Consider the following 23,055-nt stretch of genomic DNA (forward strand, 5'->3'; position numbering starts at 1 on the left):
TGTATCCCCAACATTGGTCATGAAATAGACCAGTGTTTTCCCAACCCTGGTGCTCGAGTACCCTCAACAGTACACATTTGTATTGTAACCCTGGACATGCACAAATGATTCAACTGGTCATCTAATCATCAAGCCCTCAATGAGCTGAATTAGTTGTGTTTTTCAATGCCTACAGCCACCCTGGCATTTCCTTATTTTGATGGCTGTTATCTTCCCAAGCAAGAAAATGCATCTGTTCACACAGTCCTAGAAGAATTGAACGCTTACCTACAGATAGAGAACCAGAAAAGGTATGCTGACATTTCCTGCATTCTGTCACAATCATGAATTGAGAGCTTGTATAATTAATTTTATTTGCCTTGTGAGACACATTCCCTGGCAGTGACATTTAGCATTAATTGCCTTTAAATACCAGTGGCATTTAGCTATGTGTCGCAGATCATAATACACCTATATGTGATCAAAGCCTATTTGTGATTTGATGTCACCCACTTGCTACAGTTTGTATGCCAGATAATGTGTGATAACCAACCATTTCGCGTGTCTGACTACTCTCGCCACAGGTAGAGCACACACAACAAGGTCTTACATTCATGTCTCCCTTGTAAAATAAGTCTTCTGACCATCAATGGGACTTCCTGGATAAACAACTGTCAAATACAAATTCATATGATGTATTATCAGGTCACACTGTAAATTAAAATGATCCAAGCCTGGCTGCCAAAGTAGTTCTAAAGTAACTGCATGGCATTAGCATCTTAATGTGAGTTATTGCCCATTATTTTCACAACGTTACATGATGACTTTAGTATGGTGTGTGGGGGACGACAGCTTATATGAGGAGGCTCCCAGAGAGGTATGCAGAGCAGCATTAAAATAATTTTCTCACCAGAGTTTCTATCAAATTGACTTGTTGCGGATAAAAAGCTGTGCGTGATGACGTAGTGCACATAAAAATAACTTTTGTGGTTAAATTACCATGTACAGAATATTTAAAAAAGACCAGTTAAATGGGTTTATATCACATTTTCAACTGTACTTATGGTTATGTCTGAAAAAAGGTTATATTGTAAATGTGCCCACTCTGGTCTTGGCACGTCCGCTCTAGCCAACAGCTCTCAGATACAGTGCAGGTAGACAACCTACATGCTGAGATTATTTTGGATAAGGGAGATCATTTTTTAAAATTGTCCAACGGCAGCCAAGCATCAATGAAAATGTCACCAGAATAAGACTAGTGCAAGCTCATCACTGTGCACTTTCATCACCCTGTGAAGTTCATCATCATTTATTTATTCTGTAGCCTAGTAAACTGCTTGCTTTCCCAAGGTGCATAAAGGGGTTTCACCTGCCATTTCTCGCAATAATAATTTTACCAACACAAAAATATCCCACATTCTCTAGAGCATTTTGTGATGTCAACATTTGGAAAGTTTAAATTTGCTGTTTCCACCAGGCCTGTCGTGACATTTATCTGACATGTAGTTTACTCACATAAAAAGGTTGGATGGAAACCTGTTTAGTGTAGTGAGCTTCTGACAAATTCCATGACAATAGAGTGGGGGAGGGGTGATCTATGGGGAGTGTATCATTGCTGTTCTTCAAATGACTAAAATGTTGTTGTTTTTTCTAAATCTGTATGAAAATGGAACACAAATTACCATGACATTTTAGATTGTCCTCAAGTTAAATACATCAACTTTGGAGGCATAGACTATATACAATATTGTCTCAGATATAGGCTATATTTCACATGTATTATATTTAAAGGGATTACTGAGAAACACTTAATTGGGATAGGTATATCTGTCAATAACTGGTTGAATTTCTCGTCAGATCACAGCCCACTTGACAGAGACAGACGTGGCCATCGAACACGCCCACAACGACTACTCGTATTTTGGGAACGTGTGGATCAACCAGGACGAGTATGCCCACGTTATCGAGATCTACGACTTCCCGGCCATGTTCAAAACAGACGACCTGCTGGATGCCTTTTCAGACTACAGGTAAAAGCCTTGGAGTAGGGTGACGTTGCCCCTAGATGCTGATCTTGGATCACTTTGACCTTTTCCTCACTGATGTTTAGGATTGGGGGAAGGGAAGCTTATCCTGGATCTGTACCTAAGGGAAACCTCACCCCGCAGCACAGGTGAAAGCCTCCCCATGTCCCTCACTAAAGCCGACAGCACACTCACAAGGGCTGTCTGTCTCTCTCCCAGTCTTATCTTGGTCTGTCTTTCAGTGACTGGGGCATGAAGATTATGTGGATGGACAACACTCGCGCCCTAGGCGTGTTCTCCAGTCAATCTGCAGGTATGGTTTTTGAGTATATCTTTTTTTTCATCTTTTGAGTCGTATTTGAAGTAACTGCCCAGTGTAAATCTAACTTTATTTAAAGTTCATATTCTATGAACTCCTATCCAAATAATGTTGACATTTATTTTTGTGTGGCTAAAGCATAAATTTAAGGGAAAAAAAACACATCAAAAATCCCACCTCAAACTTCTATCTCAGACTGTTTAATAAATGCTTGCTGTTTCCTCATAGAACATGTAATCTCCTTGGGGAGGACGAGCTGGCCAGTCAGTGATCTAGAGGATGAGCTGGCCAATCAACGGTCTACTTGCGTGAATATTTTAATGACCAGTGTACACCCACACAGAATAGCTGCTTTTTAACATAGCTTCCCTTCCAATATTGTTTATTTAACTATTTCACTCTCATTTTGTAAGTAGTTATATTTCATATAAATCTGGAAACACTAGACAGTTACTTTAAGTTATATTTTACTCCAATATAAGTCACGAGTCCCCTTTGGCACATTGAAGTTAGTTGTGTGACCTTCTGACGGTCGGTGAAGGGAAGTTGGTGTTCTTTCTTATGACAAAAGAGATTAAAATCTTTGAATCGGTTCCTGTGTTTGTTTAGCCCTCCATGCACTTTCCATTCGGCACCCTCTCCTGAAGACAAGCACTCTGTCTGACGGGAGCAAGAAGGCCAAAGGGAAAGCCATGAGATGCGCGGGTATTGTTCTTGTTTTTTGATCCATCTATACTGTAACAGAAAGTATGTGGTCTGTCGTGCTTTCGTTGTGAATAGCTAACTTATTACCATGTTAATACCATGTTATTTCCTTGCTCTAATGTAAAGTCCTTCTGTATTTCCCAGAGTTTATCCAGCCGGTAAAGGAGAAGCCATGGACAGACTCTGCAGTGGCCCGGAGAATGGTGACCACAGCCCTGGGGCTGCGGAGAGGTGGAGCGCTCTCACAACATTTCTGACCGCTACAGCAGGTGAGATGACATTTCAACGTAGGCACAGAGATGCAAAGTAAACCACAGAATCGGGACGACTAAACTGCGTTATCGGGTCTCGGCAAGATATTTTGTTCACATTGTTGCTCATCATCACATCATATTGCTGAGTCTCTGTTTAGGAAATCAAGAACATGTCATGGTTTGCTTGTTTATTTTTATTAGAGAAAATATGAAGCAAGCACAAAATGCTTTAAAACAATCAACTGTGTATACAGTATAGGATAATCACCCATCTAGTAAAGAGCACCCTTGTAAAATAAAGGGCCCTGTAGTTGCAGTGTCACAAAAATAGAATGCAAAGATGCATTTTCACATGTCATTTGTGACTTGTACAATCGAGAAAACAAACATAAGAGTCCCTGACGGTAATAATTTAATTTAATGGATGTTTGAAAAATGAACTAAGCTGAGCAGAATATGGTGATAAGACTAAAATGTATATGTATCTTAGAATCCTAAGATGAAAGGTATTAAATATATTGCCAGAGTTGATATTAGGTGATGCAAGATACACTGTTAACTTGAGGCAGAATCCCAACACAAATGACATGAATAACTAACTCCCTCTCACCTAAATCATGCTGTTTGTCGCCGATTTGGACAGAAGTTTGTGTACATTTTAACTTGGGGATTCTGCCTTAAATGCTCATTGCCTCTTTAGAGACGTAAAAATGCAGGTTTGATGAGAGGGGGGAAAAGTTTCTCCTTAGTGGTAGCTGTATGGTTGTAATAATACTGCATTATCCTTAGTGATTACCGCACAGCAAGAAAACAATCAGTTCTTCCTTATTTTATATTCACAATGGCTTCTACTACATTATCACGCCACAGACTTGCAAATAATATTCTCCGTGGATGTAAGACTATTCCGCTACTTTCCCCACCCCCACTTCAAAGGCACGTGCACTGGTGGCCCATGTGTCTGTCATCCATGTCTATTTATTTATTTATTGAATAAATAGTTTTGACAGTAACCCTCCAACAAGTCTAATGCTTCTTAGGTAGTTCTATGAGTTTTAGTTTAGAAAACAATCTCCGCAGAAGCGACAGTTACAGGGATGGTAAAAAGAGATCTTGATTGTCGTAGTGACATCAGGGGAAACTGGGCAGAAGAAAGTTGTTACAGAACTGCTGTATTTGAAGCACATCTTTAATTGAGCCTCTCATTCTCCTTAATTGCCGACCTCAACACTTTAAGGAAAGAGACTAACTGTATAGGAAGCTCTGGGATAGTGCTGAGCGATTAGTGTTTTTGGAGGTCTGTTCGGTTTCGGTTAGATTATTTAAAAAATAATCACAGTTTTGCTAATTTTTTTAAAACATTCAATGCAATATGCATTGTGGGTTGAATGCTGTTACACAGAATAAAACAATTAATAAAAGTCCCATGATGGTAGACTGCCCATTACTGCTTATCAATTACTAACCATCATTTATTCACATTACTTTAATAAAATATTTCAGTTGTGGTGTATATTACATTTATTTTTTATTTTTATGAATATATTATTTAATTCCAAGTCATCTCTAAAGAGCTGCTGCCTAATGCTGTCTGAAAAGAAATCACTATTTTGCAGTTCTTCAAATTAAATGAGGCACACTTTTATGACGGCTGAATACCAACTATCAACCACTTAGATCATGTGTTTACCTCACGGAACAACAGCTGCTCTCTATATCCCTTAATGATCGCGCATTCTTCTCTCTTGTGTAGCAGTCATAACAGAAACACAGAACGGATCTGATTTATCTTTAGAGAAACTGTGTGCAGTGAGCTTACAGGAAAAATAACGGAACTAAATGAAATACAAATAATTGATTCAACGTCAGTTGTTGTTGTTTAAAAACCCGAAAAATAACACATTTCAGTTAATCGCTCAGCACTACTCTGGGGACAGGGGGGGGGGGGGGGGGGGGGTCCAGAGAAACAGCGTTACGCTGGTGTTCATAGGTGCATAGTTAATTGCCTGCTCAACACACTGTCCTAAAAACAATTAAATAAACAATTCAGGACACTGTCTCAAAGTGCAGCAGGTGTCTCAAAACATCACTTTCTTTCCTTACGGTGGACCACAAAGATTGGGTACAGGTAACTAAATAGCTCTGATTTGATAGCACCAGCACTCTGCTGTACATGTGACAGAAATTTGTGAGAACAGTAAAGACAGAGTTGCTTCTTCAAGCTGGATCTTTAAAACAGGGTTTTTTCGTCTGCAACGTCCTTATATAAAACGTTGGCACTGAGGTGAGCTTTGCTTTTCAATTTTCATCCAGCACCGTTAGGGAGGAAACAGACGGCACAGCGCTCCCTCTAGCGGTTGGTCATTTCACAACAGTCTTGCCGGTCATTCATCAGTTTCGCAAAATAAAATGTTCCTCCTGGTCTTTCCATTGAGTCCGTCCACACTACCTGTGTCCCAGCTGGTTATTCATGAGGCCACTGAAAGAGGATTCCTCTGACTCGGAGCTCACTGAGCCACCTGAAGAGGAGAGACAAACGGGACACATGAGGAACTGCACTCGTTCAATCGTGGGCACAGTTGAAAAGTGAAAAGCACAGGGTACACTGGTTGTCAATATAAATTAATCTATATACTGTAGTTACAATGGTAGAAATACTTCAATCACTGAAGTCTTCACAAGCTTTCTCTTTTAACTGAACTGATAGTTTTCATGATCTTTTACAGGAATGCCAGGCTACAACTGGACGACACACCTACTGATGTCCTGGCTAATAAATAACTGTCAAACCAGTGCCATCCTATGTCTTGTTCCTGTTTTCAAGTTCCTAGTGTTAATGCCACTGTAGCACTCGAGTGCCTGATTTACAGTATAGGGCCAACCTAAACTACACTATGCTGGCTTGGATATTTTATTTTCATGGCCAACTCAGTAAAGCTTGGATTGGCCCCTTTTTGGGGGGGAGGGGGTTTGGCAACAGTTATTAATGTGTTTTACTTAGTAATTTGTTCTATGCCAACCACTTACATGTCAGTAACACTCTGAATGCGTCCATATATAGATGGATAAGGTAATACTCAAGAGTTGGTGATGCATCGCAAACAGAGGCACCAGTTGTATAATTCCTATCAGTGGAGACTGTTGAGGGGAGGTCGGCTCATAATAATGGCTGAAACGGAGCAAATGAAATGGCATCAAACGCATGGAAACCATGTGTTTGATGTAGTTGATACTATTCCGCTCCAGCCATTACCACGAGCCCGCCCTCCCCAATTGCAAACTTGCATAGCAAAAATATGTAAAGATGCAGTGACCTTAAATCAAATGTAAAGATGACATTAAATTAACACACTGTCTGGAGATGGGAATAAAAAGGCAGGATGTGGACAATTTTGTTAGGAAAGCAAAGCAACTCTATCATTTATGTTGTAGGTTTCAGATAAATATATAGGTGATTTAATTTACTTTTTGTAAAAAGATCTATGTAAATAAAGTTTCATTTGATAAACTGCAGCGACTTCACTTGTAACTTGACGCAACTTTTCAGGATCGCCATTTTGCGCTCTTACGTTGTGTACGTCGTGCCTAGGGTATAAATTAGGCATGTGAAATGTTCAATTAACTGTGAAGAAAAATAAACTAAAAAACGTGTTGAGGGGTGAAATGTATTTTCATAAGCACTGTTATTTTCTCGAAAGACATTCAATTCCAGACAGAATAGAGTGGTGTATATTTTTTTTCAATGCTAAAAACGGCCACACACAAACATCTGAATCATTCAAGTTGAGCAATACACTAGAGGAGTCAGGTAGCTTAGCGGTTAAGAGTGTTGGGCCAGTAATCGAAAGTCGCTGGTCCGAATAACCGAGCGGTCAAGGTGAAAAGTCTGTGTCCGAGACCGGGATGCCGTACTATTAAAACATGTATTTACATTTTGCGATTGCCTTTTCACGCATTTATTTTCTTTGAATTTAAACCTCTTTGGAATGTGGTCATCCATAGACAAAATGGCTTTGAACAAGACAAGTGTCCATCACATTCAATAATGTTGTAGCCAGTAATCTCCGGTCTCTCACCTATATAACAGTTGTACATCCATATCCTGTGGCCGTCGTATCGACACCTGCACTTCATAACGTTGTTGGTGTAGTCAGACTCTGCTACCTCAAAGTTTGGGTTGATCACAACCTAGGGAGAGAAACAACGTATTGATGATGTTATCAGAGCACCCACATACTCTTGCTATGACCAAAAGACCGATCTGTGTTGGCAGCAACTATTACTGAAATTCTAACATTTATAAAATGCTGGGAAAGTGACCAGCAAAATGACTAAAAGTGGATTCCATTGAAATGAATCGACTCCTGTTAACCCCATGGAATAAGAAGTGGAAAGAAGAACTGTCACTACTCCAAGCTTATTACACTGAAAAAAAGTATAAACGCAACATGCAACAATTTCAAAGATTTTACTGAGTTTTAGTTATAAGGAAATCAGTGAAATTAAATAAATTCATTAGGCCCTAATCTATGGGTTTCACATGACTGGGAATACAAATACCTTTTAAAAATAAAGGGTAGGGGCGTGGATTAGAAAACTAGTCCGTATCTGGTTTTCTAACTGAAACACGCTGTCGTACACGTCGATCTAGAGTGTTCCAAACATGCTCAATGGGTGACATGTCTGGTAAGTATGCAGGCCATGTAAGAACTGCGACATTTTCAGCTTCCAGGAATTTTGTACGGAACCTTGCCACATGGTGCTGTGCATTAACATGCTCAAACATGAGGTGATGGTGGCTGATGAATGGCACGACAATGGGCCTCAGGATCTCGTCACAGTATTTCTCTGGATTCAAATTGCCATTGATAAAATGCAATTGTGTTCGTTGGCCGTAGCTTATGGGGCACTCTGTCCACAACATTGACATCAGCAAGCTGCTCAGTTTAAACCGGGATTCATCCGTGAAGAGCACACTTCTCCAGCGTGCCAATCCACAGTTTCATCAGCTGTTTGGGTGGCTGGGCTCAGACGATCCCGCAGGTGAAGAAGCCGGGTGTGGTCCTGTTGCTTGGCGTGGTTACACGTGGTCTGCGGTTGTGAGGCCGGTTGGACGTACTGCCAAATTCTCTAAAACGACGTTGAAGGGGTCTTATTGTAGAGAAATTAACATTACATTCTCTGGCAACAGCTCTGGTGGACATTCCTGCAGTCAGCATTCAAATTGTACACTCCCTCAACTTCTGTGGCCTTGTGTGACAAAACTGCACATTTTAGTGGCCTTTTATTGTCCCCATTTTTTACCTTTATTTAACTAGGCAAGTCAGTTAAGAACAAATTCTTATTTTCAATGACGGCCTAGGAACAGTGGGCTAACTGCCTGTTCAGGGGCAGAACGACAGATTTGTATCTTGTCTTGCAACCTTCCGGTTACTAGTCCAACGCCCTAGCCACTAGGCTACCCTGCCGCCCCCACCCATTGCAAGGCAAGGTGCACCTGTGTAATGATCATGCTGTTTAATCAGCTTCTTGATATATCAAACCTGTCAGGTGGATGGATTATCTTGGCAAAGGAGAAATGCTCACCAACAGGCATGTAAACACATTTGTGCACTAAATTTGAGAGAAATAAGCTTTTAGTGCATCTGGAACATTTATAGGGTATTTTATTTCAGCTCATGAAACATGGGACCAACACTTTACATGTTGCGTTTATATTTTTGATCAGAGTATAAGATTATATAACATGTTATACAAGGACCTTGCTCCCATATCATATTTGGATGTAGAGATTTGCATGCCTATCCTAACATAATTGTTATTTTAAATGATGGAAGAAGAAAATAATGTTTTGAAATAAGACAAATTAAATACGATTCTCACCTGGAAGATGTAGTCTCCTGGCACAACGTCTGTCACGTCTATCCACTGACAGTCAATGTCGTGTCTGTACGTATCCCAGCACCCAACAGTGATGCCCTGCTGCCCGAAGTTAGCACACTCGTACCTCTTCTCGATACCTGGCCGGCCAGAGAGACAACAGTGCTAAAGTACAGAATCAGGAACATAGACAAGGTTTGTTGTGATCATTTTCATCATTTGTTTTTCACATTAAATCCTCTTTACCCTCTTCACATTGGGTGTCCTCCAGACAGAAGCTGGCCTTGTGTCCCTCTGCCACCTTGGTGCCGTTGAAGCTCAGTAGGTCATAGTGGGTGAACACCTCCATGCTGTGGTAGTGCCTGGACAGGGAGACGGAGACAGTCCATCATCATAACCAGCCTGCACACCCACAGCAGGCACTGCCTCCACATGACTACAAATCAGACCACAAATCTATGATCTCACAAGACTGCGACAATGACCACCCTCTCCAGAGGACTTTTATCACAGCACAGTGATTGATCTCAACTCACGTAACACAACGATGCTCGCTTGCATGCCATTGTCCAACCCCTCCTTCATCATACCTTTCACTACTTAACTCAATGACTAAAACTGAAGGACCCAGGAATTCATCCTCCCGTCCGACGCCATGTTTCTATACCTGTGGCACTCGTGCCAGATCCAGGAGTTGTGTGCGGCCCTGGGGCGAAAGTCTGTCAGTCCGTTGTTGTGTATCTGGGAGGAGAAGCGCAACAGGCGGCGGTAGGAGGACGATGTGGCGGCGGCGGCGCTGCTGGACAGACAGTGCTCCTCGTTGGCACACTGCAGTATGTACATGGGCCGGTCCTCCAGGTACGTGGTGTGTTCCACCACCTGGGCGTTTAGAACCAAGTCTGGGGCCGCTGTATGCCGAGGCAGAGGATAGGTTGTTGTTAATATGGAGATCAGAGGCTGCACTTTGAATAGAGACCCAATCAAGGATTCAAACAACAGCAAAATGGCCGCCCAACACTTTTTGGAGGTAACATGGACTTGTTCAAAAACAACATTATTATTTTTTAAATGTTTTGCAACAGTGTGCCATAATGAATGCGACCCAGCTACTGTAAGTGACTTACTCTCAGAGCAGGAGACTCCAGCAGCGAAGCGTCCTCCCCCTCGGGGGCAGTCGAGGTGTTTCCCATGATGGAGGCACTGGGCCAGAGTCATCTCTGTCCCCGAGCACCTGACCCCGCTCATCACCACGTCATCAGCACTCACGTCTCCTGGCCAGTACCACGTCTCCTGGTAGTGAGAAATAACACAGACAAACCGATCAAACATAGGCCGAGCTTCAATTCTTCCAACTCAAAATGGAAAACTGTCATTTCATCATCCTACCACAAGAGGTTTCCCTATCTACATTTCCATCCTTGCAAGTCATGAGACTGCACAGCTGTTGTTGCGATACGGGAACATCTGCCTAGATGTAGTTGATTGTGATTGTCCAAAACCCCTTCACAAGATAGACATAGATGAATATTAGTTAGGCCACTCTTTCCTTGGAGGATGTTTACTAGACCTCATGTATCTGATGAGACTTTATAAAGCAAGTAGCAAGATCCTTAAGCAAACAAAGTCTCTCTGTCTGAAGTCAAATGTTGCTATGTTGAGAGAGAGAGATAATGTATTAAGTCTGTCCTCATGGATCTGATTCAGCCTCTTTATAGTATCATCTGTATGTCTCTGACAACGCCCAAAGCCAAGGGAATACTCCTGTAAAACTCATTATTTCCAGGGTCTCCCACGGAAGGAGTATGTATGGGTGGGTTGGAGGGAAGGAGGGGGGCTAGGGAGATCTACGGAACAGAGTTTTAGACTTTGGTATCATATGTTCCATCTGTCCCTCTGCCTGCAGAAACACTTAGTCTGCGTTACTAATGGAACCCTATTCTCCTGCTTTTGACCAGTCACTATATAGGGAATCTGGTACCATTAGGACGCAACCTTAGAGTGGGTTGAGTCACTGACGTGATCTTCCTGTCCGGGTTGGCGCCCCCCTCGGGTTCGAGCCGTGGGGGAGATCTTAGTGGGCTATACTCTGCCTTGTCTCAGGGTAGTAAGTTGGTGGTTTAAAGATATCCCTCTAGTGGTGTGGGGGCTGTGCTTTGGCAAAGTGGGTGGGGTTATATCCTGCCTGAAGGGGCCTGTCCGGGGGTATTGTTGGAAGGGGCCACAGTGTCTCACAACCTCTCCTGTCTCAGCCTACAGTATTTATGTTGCAATAGTTTATGTGTCGGGGGGGCTAGGGCCAGTCTGTTATATCTGGAGTATTTCTCCTGTCTTATCCGGTGTCCTGTGTGAATTTAAGTCTGCTCCCTCTAATTCTCTTTCTCTCTTTTCTCGGACCTGAGCCCTAGGACCATGCCTCGGGAGTGCCTGGCCTGATGACTCCTTGCTTTCCCCAGTCCACCTGGTTGTGCTGCTGCTCCAGTTTCAGTGTCTGTCTCTCTGTCTGTCTGTCTGTCTGTCTGTCTGTCTGTGCGTGCATGTGGGTGTGTATGCTAGGTCCAAATACATTTAAAGGATCCCCAAACACATAATGACATTTTCATGTAAACTGCCATTAAAAGGGGCATTAGTACACAATCATCAAAATCACACAATTACTGTGCAAAAGAGTTCTATCAGCCCAGTCCAATTTCCAGTCATTAAACTCTCCCACCCATCAACACAGTTCTTCCATGATTCATAAATACTTTCCAGACGTATATCACCACTGCCAGTGGCATCAGCAGTTGTTAGTACACTGCAAATTAGAGAAAGTCTCTCAAACTGTAGAACCGCAAGAAAAAATGTATAAAGAACGCAGATAGTGCTTTCCTTTCGGCGTGTATCGAGGTGCTTTCCTTAGAGAGGTGTATCACACGGTGGGACTAAAGACAGCTCTTGAATCACCCTTTAAATACAACAAATAATCTAAATAGCAGCACTAATCAGCAGATAAGCGTACCTACCCTACATACAGTTTGCTGATGGTCGTAGGCCAATTAAACTTCAAAGAGCAGGAATGAACTCCCCACCATCAAATCTAGCCTGTAGCCTTTCCTCACTCCATCACCTCAGTTAGTGTGGAGAATATAAGCTGTAAAGTCAGTGTGGAGACTATAAGCTGTAAGGTCAGTGTGGAGACTATAAGCTGTAAGGTCAGTGTGGAGACTATACGCTGTAAGGTCAGTGTGGAGACTATAAGTGTTAAGTCAGTGTGGAGACTATAAGTGTTAAGTCAGTGTGGAGACTATAAGTGTTAAGTCAGTGTGGAGACTATAAGCTGTAAGGTCAGTGTGGAGACTATAAGCTCTAAGGTCAGTGTGGAGACTAAGCTGTAAGGTCAGTGTGGAGACTATAAGTGTTAAGTCAGTGTGGAGACTATAAGCTGTAAGGTCAGTGTGGAGACTATAAGCTCTAAAGTCAGTGTGGAGACTATAAGCTCTAAGGCCAGTGTGGAGACTATAAGCTGTAAGGTCAGTGTGGAGACTAAGCTGTAAGGTCAGTGTGGAGACTATAAGTGTTAAGTCAGTGTGGAGACTATAAGTGTTAAGTCAGTGTGGAGACTATAAGTGTTAAGTCAGTGTGGAGACTATAGGCTCTAAGGTCAGTGTGGAGACTAAGCTGTAAGGTCAGTGTGGAGACTATAAGCTGTAAGGTCAGTGTGGAGACTATAAGATGTAAGGTCAGTGTGGAGACTATAAGCTGTAAGGTCAGTGTGGAGACTATAAGCTGTAAGGTCAGTGTGGAGACTATAAGCTCTAAGGTCAGTGTGGAGACTATAAGCTGTAAGGTCAGTGTGGAGACTATAAGCTCTAAGGTCAGTGTGGAGACTATAAGCCCTAAGGTCAGTGTGGAGACTATAAGCTCTAAGGTCAGTGTGGAGACTATAAACTCTAAGGTCAGTGTGGAGACTATAAGCTCTAAGGTCAGTGTGGAGACTATAAGCTCTAAGGTCAGTGTGGAGACTATAAGCTGTAAGGTCAGTGTGGAGACTATAAGCTCTAAGGTCAGTGTGGAGACTATAAGCTCTAAGGTCAGTGTGGAGACTATAAGCCCTGAGGTCAGTGTGGAGACTATAAGCCCTAAGGTCAGTGTGGAGACTATAAGCTCTAAGGTCAGTGTGGAGACTATAAACTCTAAGGTCAGTGTGGAGACTATAAGCTCTAAGGTCAGTGTGGAGACTATAAGCTCTAAGGTCAGTGTGGAGACTATAAGCTGTAAGGTCGGTGTGGAGACTATAAGCTCTAAGGTCAGTGTGGAGACTATAAGCTGTAAGGTCAGTGTGGAGACTATAAGCTCTAAGGTCAGTGTGGAGACTAAGCTGTAAGGTCAGTGTGGAGACTATAAGCTCTAAGGTCAGTGTGGAGACTATAAGCCCTGAGGTCAGTGTGGAGACTATAAGCCCTAAGGTCAGTGTGGAGACTATAAGCTCTAAGGTCAGTGTGGAGACTATACACTCTTAAGGTCAGTGTGGAGACTATAAGCTCTAAGGTCAGTGTGGAGACTATAAGCTCTAAGGTCAGTGTGGAGACTATAAGCTGTAAGGTCAGTGTGGAGACTATAAGCTCTAAGGTCAGTGTGGAGACTATAAGCTCTAAGGTCAGTGTGGAGACTATAAGCTCTAAGGTCAGTGTGGAGACTATAAGCTCTAAGGTCAGAGCCCCTTTTACTTTCCTTCAGTGAACATCTCCAGCTGTTTACAGCTAAATGACGTATATAAGAGCCATATGGATATATGGGGTTTGCTGGTGGCATATAACTGAGGCCCACTTGATGATGTACTTTTATGAAGTATTATGAAGACTATTTCCCAACAAAATGTATAATTGACCCTTTTAATATTATTACATGTTGTTGATACTTACACAGAAGCATATTTACCCTTTGTCAAAGAATGTTAGGCTCTTGATTGTCTGGCTGACCAGCCAATGTGATGATATTTTGTTGTGTATAAACTCACCTGGAAGGCGTTGTTGGCAAAACCGAGACCCAGCTGTCTGCACACGACTGTAGCCTCTATGGTACCCCAGCTGTCACTGCACACCGTACCCCACACCAACGAGCCGTTCTTCTCCGCCAGCACCTCCACACGCCCTTCAAATGGGTTCCGCCCACCGCTCAGACGCAGCTGCAACCAGAGATTAGATGTTTATAAAGGCAGTCCCATTCTGCTCATATATTTGGTGTTTATTGGACAGGGTAGAGATGGAGAGGGAAGACAGGAGGAAAAAGTGTGCTGAAATAGCAGTGGGTCCAATTCGAACCCACGCTGCAGCAGTATGTGTTCTGGGTCAGCGACTTAGACTGCTAGATCACCCGCTAGGCCACAGATGATCTGTATATTATGAGGCCAAAAATCCACTTGAAAGAGGTAGTATATTCCCTCACATATGTGTTTAAGTATTCTGTTCTTCATGGAAAACTCACATATTTGCCATAAATCCTATCTTTAGGCTTTACCTAAAGTATTTCCAGAGGCAGTAAAACATCAAATATTTCTTATACTATGAAAATGTTTGGCAAAAATGTGTGGTTGGTGTTAGTAGCGGAATCAGAATAACAAAAGAAATGTGCAAATCCATGGATGATCAGCACCCCTACTTCCCCTGGCTATGCCTACCGGTGGCTTCAAAGCCTCTCAACGGTCAATACATAGCATCAGTAATCCAGGGTTTATATAAATCATTGTGTAAAACCCATACAGTGCATTCGGAAAGTATTCTGACCACTTCACTTTTTCCACATTTTGTTACGTTACAGCCTTGTTCTAAAATTGATTAAATTGTTAAAATGATTAAATTGTTTTTTTCTCTAATCCATCTACACACAATACCCATAATGACAAACCAAAAACAGGTTTTTTGAAATGTTTGCAAAAGTATAAAAAATAAGTAAATATCACATTTACATAAGTATTCAGACCCATTACTCAGTATTTTGTTGAAGCACCTTTGCAGCAATTACAGCCTTGAGTCTTCTTGGATATGACGCTACAAGCTTGGCACACCTGTATTTGGGAACTTTCCCCCATTCTTCTCTGCAGATCCTCTCAAGCACTGTCAGGTTGGATGGGAAGCGTCGCTGCACAGCTATTTTCAGGTCTCTCCTGAAAATAGCTGTGCAGAGAGAGAGCTGTTGATTCGGGTTCTGGCTGGGCCACTCAAGGACATTCAGAGACTTGTCCCGAAGCCACTTTTGTCTTGGCTGTGTGCTTAGGGTCATTGTCCTGTTGGAAGGTGAATCTTCACCCAGTCTGATGCTCTGAGAGCTCTTGGGCAGGTTTTCATCAAGAATCTCTTTGTACTTTGCTCCGTTCATCTTTCCCTCAATCCTGACTAGTCTTCCAGGCCCTGTCGCTGAAAAACAAACCCAACAGCATGATGCTACCACCACCATGCTTCACCGCAGGGATGTTATTGGCCAGGTGATGAGCAGTGCCTGGTTTCCTTCAGGCGTGACGCTTGGTATTCAGGCCAAAGAGTTCAATCTTGGTTTCATCAGACTAGAGAATCTTGTTTCTCATGGTCTGAGAGTCCTTTAGGTGCCTTTTGGCAAACTCCAAGCAGCCTGTCATGTTTCCATCTGGCCACTTTACCATAAAGGCCTGATTGGTGGAGTGCTGCAGAGATGGTTGTCCTTCCTTCTTGACCATCGGTTTCTTGGTGACCTCCCTGACCAAGGCCCTTCACCCCGATTGCTCAGTTTGGCCGGGCGGCCAGCTCTAGGGAGATTCTTGGTGGTTCTACACTTCTTCAATTTAAGAATGATAGAGGCCACTGTGTTATTGTGGACCTTCAATGCTGCAGACATTTTTTGGTACCCTTCCCCAGATCTGTGCCTCGACACAATTCTGTCTCAAAGCTCTACGGACAATTCCTTCGACCTCATAGCTAGGTTTTTTTCTCTGACATGCACTGTCAACTGTGGAACCTTAAATAGACAGGTGTGGGCCTTTCCAAATCATGTCCAATCAATTGACTTTAACACAGGTGGACTCCAATCACGTTTTAGAAACATCTCAAGGATGATCAATGGAAACAGGATGCACCTGAGCTCAATTTCCGAGTCTCATAGCAAAGGGTCTGAATACTTGTAAATAAGGTATTTCCATTTTTTTTACTTTATAAATTTGCTAACATTTCTAAAAACCTGTTTTCACTTTGTCATTATGGGGTATTGTATGTAGATTTATGAGGGAAAACATTACTTGAATCCATTTTAGAATAAGGCTGTAACATAACAAAATGTGGAAAAAGTCAAGGGGTATGAATACTTTCCAAATGCACTGTTTGCAGCAACATGCGTGCTGCACGTGCTAGGTCTACTCACTCTGTTCTGGAAGCCCATGGCAGGAACATTACATCGAACTGCAGCGTCCTCCTCGTGACTGCAGCCCAGGGCATCTCTATTGAAGTAACACTCAGTGAGGGATTTCTCAAAGCCAGAACACTTCACCTCATTCATATGGACCGGGCCCATTCCTACAGGGGAGAGAAGACACACTGGGAGTCAGATCCACCCCACTCTCAATCAAATAATTAAATATGTATCTCTATGCTTTCAATAATCCAGGACACAGACACTGGACTGGTTTCCCAGACACAGATTTAACGTAGTTCAGGACTAAAAAGCATTCTCAACGGAGAGTCCTCCAATGAAAAACCTTTTTAGTTCAGGACTAGGCTAAATCTGCGTCTGGGAAACCGGCCCACTATGTTTAATTGAATAGCAATAATGCCTAACAGGAGTAGAAATCCCACTGAGAGTGGATATGAACTCTCCTGCCAATTTTAAGCCAACTCTGATCCATTCAAGTGGGGCACTTGGGAACATTAAATTGTTCCTCCTCTCTCTTTTTAAAACTTTGTCAAGTCAAAATAATTAATGTGAATAAAAATGGATTTTCCACAATATAATGTGTGATCACTCCCTTCCTGCTGTGTCTGTCTCCAGCATATGACAGGACAGGAACATTTCTCTGGCAGTGTTTGCTCTGTAACTAGAGCCAAGGTGGTCCGAGACACAGACTGACAGCAGGTCAAGAAAACAGAAAAGACACCATCCTCTGTTACTGTGTGGTTATACAGCGTCTGAATAGTGGATGGCAGAGGTGGTCTGAGACTTGGATCACTATGGATAAGCGCTTGCATATTCCATTACAGCAGATTCATGTACTTGAATGGGAGAGAGAGAGAGAGTGGAGACCTACCTTGTCCCAGTTTGCCTCCAGCGAGGGCCTCCTTGGCACTACCGAAGCCCAGTTCTCGACACACCACGGTGGCTGCCTCCAGGTTCCAGCTGTCATCGCAGACGGTGCCCCATTCACCATTTTTCAGCACTTCCACTCGCCCTTCCCCTATGTTGGCTCCGCCTCTCAGGCGCACCAGGGGTTGCTGCGGAAACGATTGACCGTGTTAGGCCTACTGTTACTGAGAAACAATAGTTTACAATCACTTGGCATAGTTAAAATATCCAATTACTTTGATATGTGTGTATGTATTCTTTACAGAAACAGTCCAGTAACTCAAATTTGGATTTTGTTTGTTGAACCACACAAAAATAAACAGTATCGTATTGTTCCATACATCCTGAGCTTATTGTGAATCACAGAGAGAGAGAGAGGGAGAGAGAGTTTGAGATCTCAGTGTATCTATTTTCCCTTTTGTCCAGAGCCCATGAGTCATCTGTGAAGTGTTCGAACACAGTGTTCTGCAGTCTCTAATTTGAATCACATGCAACGTGATATAAAACAGCACAGCACATAATACAGAAATCAAAGAGTGGATTTTATAGGAAAGATCACTAAATCAAACTGTAATTGTAACTGTTTCCTTACATTAATTAACATTAACAACTAAGGTTTGTCTTTCATAATTTTCTCCTCTTCTGAATGCTTTCCATTTCAATACAAGACACAAGGCCAGAGACAGCTCAAACTCCAGTAACATCACATCTCCATCATAAGCAGTCTCTTGTACAGAGGTCCTATGAATCACAGTTTTATGCTCTCTCTCGTTCCAGATGATCCAACCTACCTCCACCCTGTAGGCCTTGCTGAAGCCCTGGGCGTGGCTGGGAGCAAAGGCCCGTCCTGGAACACAGTTGACCACCACGGGCAAGCCCTTCTCACAGGTGGCATTCCCCCTCAGCTCCACCTTGTGGCCCAGCTTACAGCCATGCAGGCTGGCCTCGTTCCCCGTGCAGTTCACTCCGAAGCCCCAGTAGTTCTTCTTCCTGCGCTTGGACAGCAGCCTGAGACAGGAAACAAAGAGATTGAGTTGAGTCTAGTTGAATTTAGTTGAATTTAAATAGTTAATTTTTCTCTTTTAGCCTGCTGTGAAAACATGAACTTGTCTACAGTACCTGATGAGGAAACATTATACCAACTTTTGTTTTTTAACACATAAAATGCTACCCTACCCCTCATTAATACATTTCCCCAGTTGAACTTGGGAGGTTTAAACGTTTTTTTTTATTGACTGTTTTAGTACAAAGTACAATGGCAGTATTGTAGTCCAAATAACATGCAATTCCCATCAGTGGAGGCTGCTGAGGGAAGGACGGCTCATAATAATGTCTGAAACGGAACAAATGGAATGGCATCAAACACATGGAAACCATATGTTTGATGTAGTTGATACCATTCCACTGATTCCTCTCCAGCCATTACCACAAGCTCCTCCCCAATTAAGGTCCCACCTCCTGTGATACCATTACCAGTCCAAGTCATTCATGGCCCAAGTCATTCATGGTCCAAATGTGAAACAAAATACTTTTGTGAGAATATTAGTGGACACACACAAAGTGTGATTGTTGCCCAACCACTTTCTCTTCTGCTCCAGTTAACACCACTTCTCTCACAAGTGCCACATGAGTTTTAGTGACCACAGAGAGTCAGGGCCTTAGTTTAATATCTCATTAGAGACATGACCCTTTGTAGAGCCACCAAATGGGATGAGTGCCCCCTACTGGCCCCCCACACTACTTCCAACAGCATCTGGTGGTGCAAGGACCGACCCCCTCCCCTAGAAGAGGGCCAATAGAGGGATACAGGCCAGAATGGTATGGCTGCCTGCTGGAATAAACAATCTGTCTGTTTTTTAATCTATTTTTTTTTAATCTGTATTTTGGATGTAAATGGCATGTTATAGAAGTGTCCATGGGTGTGCTGGTGTTTAGATGCTGTATACGTGAAATTGTGTCATTTCAAACTTTATCGCAACGTTATATTCAATTTTGTTTGACCCAAGCAAAACTTTTCCATGTGCCCACGCACAGGCTATCGCTAGAGTCCAACTAAATGGAATATGACGAGAGAGAGAGACACATTTGGGAGCACTTCATGAAGTCTGCATGTATCTTTCCCTCTTTTCTGTTATGCTGCTCACTTGTAGACTTTAGTGTTGTATCTTTTCTCTCCAGGGAAGCCGTACATCCCACAGATGACCCGGCTGTTCATCTCAGTCCACTCCAAGTCACAGATCTGTCTCCACTTCCCCCCGTCCTTCACCTCCAGGTAGCCCTCCGTCATGGGAACCCTTTTACGCTGGGAGGAGATGGCCCGGATACGCACATCTTCCACCTGGACATTCAGACTCTGCAGAAAGAGAGAGACACAGAGTCCCTGGATCAGCCACAGTCATTCAATCATGTATTATTTCACTTGAAGATTATCAATGAAAGATTCGGGACAGTGCAGCCATGGCATGGAGCCCAACTGAGGCCTTATTCTTCATTTTTGAAGACATACTTGCCTTTAAAACCTCTACGGGATCGGCGTCCCTATACCGGGACGGTTGAGCTAACGTGCGCTAATGTGATTAGCATGACGTTGTAAGTAACAGCAGATTTTACAGGACATAGACATGTCTTATATGGGCAGAAAGCTTAAATTATTGTTAATCTAACTGCACTGTCAAATTTACAGTAGCTTCATTTTGTATTACCATATAATTTTTGTATGTTTTCTATAGTTAGATTAATATATCACTTGACCAATTCGGCACATTTTGGGCAGACTTGATACAAAATATTGTCGAGTATTGCAATGCTTCACTGGATTAATCTGAAACTTTGCACACACACTGCTGCCATCTAGTGACCTAAATCTAAATTGTGCCTAAACTGCAATATTATATTATGGCCTTTCTCTTGCATTTCAAAGATGATGGAACAAAACAAACAAATTGAAAACGCATGTTTATTTGTTCGTATTATCTTTTACCAGATCGAATGTGTTATATTCTCCTACATTTCCATAAACGTCAAAGTGTTTCCTTTCAAATGGTATCAGGAATATGCATATCCCTGATTTAGGTCCTGAGTTACAGGCAGTTCGATATGAGAATGTCATTTTAAGCGAAAATGTAAAAAAGGGGTCCAATCCTTTTAATTAAACTGCAAAGCCTTACTTAACCCTATGAATGTCTAGAATTTGTTGTGCTCTGTCACCAACTTGACCAGAGAGGTGAGTTCAGGGTAAGGTTTATCAAGGGCCAGGTTGGGGTACACAGTGGCAGCACAGATGGCGCTTCTCAACATGGAGATAACCTTTGAACCACACGCATCATCAATTTGTTTTACTTGGTGACTTTTCACATCCTGTAGGTCTATGTTACACAACTTTTGAGAAACTAAATGAGATGTTGAAAATATAATTGATTGGGACTAAGGGAATGGCATTTGCATAATCAATCATTCAATGATGTTTTCCCATCGATCTTCTCTCAATTATAATCAATCACTAAAATACAAAGTGGGACTGCAAAAACACAAATCACGCTTTTAAGCTATCTTGATCCAACATAACAAAAATCTGGATTGCGTGTATTTTATTTAACCTTTATTTAACTAAGCAAGCCAGTTAAGAACAAATTCTTATTTACAATGCCGGCCAATTGTGCGCCACCCTAAGGGACTCCCAATCACGGATGGTTGTGATTCAGCCTAGAATCTAACCAGGGTCTGTAGTGATGCCTCTAGCACTGAGATGCAGTGCCTTAGACCTCTGCGCCACTCGGGAGCCCAAGCTACACCAAGCTTTTCACCAAGCTACAATAACAGTCGAGACAAAAGCTGTTGCCTGAGGGCTGAAGTAAGCTGAGGGTGGTCCCCTAATCCTAAAGTATGGGGCTAACCCTAAACCCAACCGGCCAGTAGAGGGGTCATGGTCCTCAGTTACCCTCCTCTGTCTGTCCTGAGAACCCTTAAAGGAGAGTGGCGTCTTCACATTTGAGGAAAAGGGAAAGGGGAAACCTAGTCAGTTGTACAACTGAATGCGTTCAACTGAAATGTGTCTTCCGCATTTAACCCAACCCCTCTGACTCTGTTCAGCCCCATAAGCCCATAGACCCATAGTCTAACTCCTGGCTGTAATGTGTATGTGGAGACATGAAGTACTCAGTGCCAACCCTCTAAAAACTCATTTGATAAGCCATGAATGCTGAGCTCAGCCTTTTCTTCTACAGCCAGTCGTCTCGCCTGCAAAGAAAGACAGTCTAACATTTCTGTGTGAATCCAGAAACATTAGCGTTTAGTAAAAATGGGGGTGGTTTTCCGGAAATGGCATCAGCCTCTGGGAATGTTCGTATTCCCTCGACACCAAAAATGTAGTGGTGAACGGAAAGACGTGATTGAGTCGAGACTGTTTTTGCAGTGACCCCAGTCACCCGACTACTGACTACAGTGGCAAGAGAGAAGAAAGTCTTTCATACATTTAAATCCCGACGGTCACTTTATCACTGTGAGTTTCCGTCAACAAAGCAGAGCAAGGCAGGGTGAACGTGGTCAAGGGAGAGAGTGCCTTGAAAGGACTTGGAGGTTCTAGACGCAAAGTGGGCGATGTTTCTCTCTATAATGTAAATACATGACGGGCGGAGGGGAAGCCGGTTTGAAGTGGGGGCTCTTAAAACCATCTCAGTGTTTGGTTTGGCAGAATGGTCCAAAAGGAAACCAAAGGGCTGAGAATGTGCAAGGGGGGACACATGAGACCTGCAGCTGGGGTGCATATACACTCATTTCCCCGAAACAAGACCACCAGACATAACACCGGCATCAGACAGTTTGCTCAAGGCCCACCTAAAACTACACCTTGTTTAGGAATGTGGAAATTGTGCTTAACAAACATCAAAACACTATTTTGGGAAGGTTCAGACACAAATGTCTCAGAACTAGTGACCTTCATTAATGACTAATATTGTTATCACCCTTAGCCTTGGTGATTGTGTTATGACCTCTCCCAAGCAAGTTTATTGTCTTTGGACCGTGGTTAGCTTATACTCATCTCGGGGGTCAGACGAGTGTAGTCATACTCAAGGTCTAACTCGAAGTGTCATTAAAAAAAAATGCATCTCCTTCCCCAACGTAAAAAATATTTTCACATGACCCTCCCCTTGTACTGTAAAATATTTGGCGCACCCTCCCCCTTCATAAAATGTACTCAAAAAGAATTATTACCACCATAAATAACAAGAACCATAGCAAACCCTGTGTTTATAAATGTGGATATCAACTTTACCACTTCAGCATGGTTTTGTGGCACAGTCGATGCAATGCAGGGCCAAGAAGGTTGAGGGTTCACCAACCACCAAAGAGGAGCTCACTCTCCCTACCTGTTTCATTACACTACGATCAGAGCCGGCTGTAGACAATGATCAGCTAGAGGGCAATCAGATTTTCAACAAAATGATATTTATGTAAAGATGAATGAAAATGAAAACATTAATTTACCTTGGTTAGATAAGTGTTCACCCCCCTGAGTCAATATATGCTAGAAAAACCTTTGGCATTGATTACAGCTGTGAGTCTTCTTGGGTAAGCCTCATAAGAGCTTTGCACAACTAGATTGTGCAATAGTTAA

At 42.6% G+C, this 23,055-nt stretch overlaps 2 protein-coding genes across 2 annotated transcripts in view; one reads left to right on the forward strand and one right to left on the reverse strand.

The window, feature by feature from the left end:
* Positions 1–70: 70 nt before the first annotated feature.
* LOC118940477 (R3H and coiled-coil domain-containing protein 1-like) lies at positions 71–6,932 on the forward strand. The gene is made up of 6 exons (XM_090204189.1): positions 71–290; positions 1,830–2,009; positions 2,246–2,316; positions 2,932–3,027; positions 3,172–3,296; positions 6,008–6,932. The coding sequence occupies exons 1-5, from the start codon at positions 166–168 to the stop codon at positions 3,282–3,284; spliced, it is 585 nt and encodes a 194-aa protein (XP_090060315.1). The 5' UTR covers positions 71–165; the 3' UTR covers positions 3,285–3,296; positions 6,008–6,932.
* Positions 3,458–23,055, reverse strand: part of LOC110494120 (lysyl oxidase homolog 2A) — a 55,120-nt gene continuing 35,522 nt past the window's right edge. Inside the window, exons 4-14 of the mRNA XM_021568873.3 lie at positions 19,586–19,794; positions 18,233–18,449; positions 17,407–17,590; positions 16,527–16,678; positions 14,158–14,325; positions 10,286–10,451; positions 9,829–10,069; positions 9,408–9,523; positions 9,165–9,301; positions 7,358–7,469; positions 3,458–5,800 (exon numbers count right to left, since the gene is read on the reverse strand). Coding sequence (XP_021424548.2) covers positions 5,727–5,800; positions 7,358–7,469; positions 9,165–9,301; positions 9,408–9,523; positions 9,829–10,069; positions 10,286–10,451; positions 14,158–14,325; positions 16,527–16,678; positions 17,407–17,590; positions 18,233–18,449; positions 19,586–19,794 — 1,776 coding nt within the window. The 3' untranslated portion in view covers positions 3,458–5,726. The remainder of the gene's footprint in view (positions 5,801–7,357; positions 7,470–9,164; positions 9,302–9,407; positions 9,524–9,828; positions 10,070–10,285; positions 10,452–14,157; positions 14,326–16,526; positions 16,679–17,406; positions 17,591–18,232; positions 18,450–19,585; positions 19,795–23,055) is intronic.

Source organism: Oncorhynchus mykiss, chromosome 17, assembly GCF_057628025.1.
Source record: "Oncorhynchus mykiss isolate SJ-2025 chromosome 17, ASM5762802v1, whole genome shotgun sequence".
NCBI lineage: Eukaryota > Metazoa > Chordata > Actinopteri > Salmoniformes > Salmonidae > Oncorhynchus > Oncorhynchus mykiss.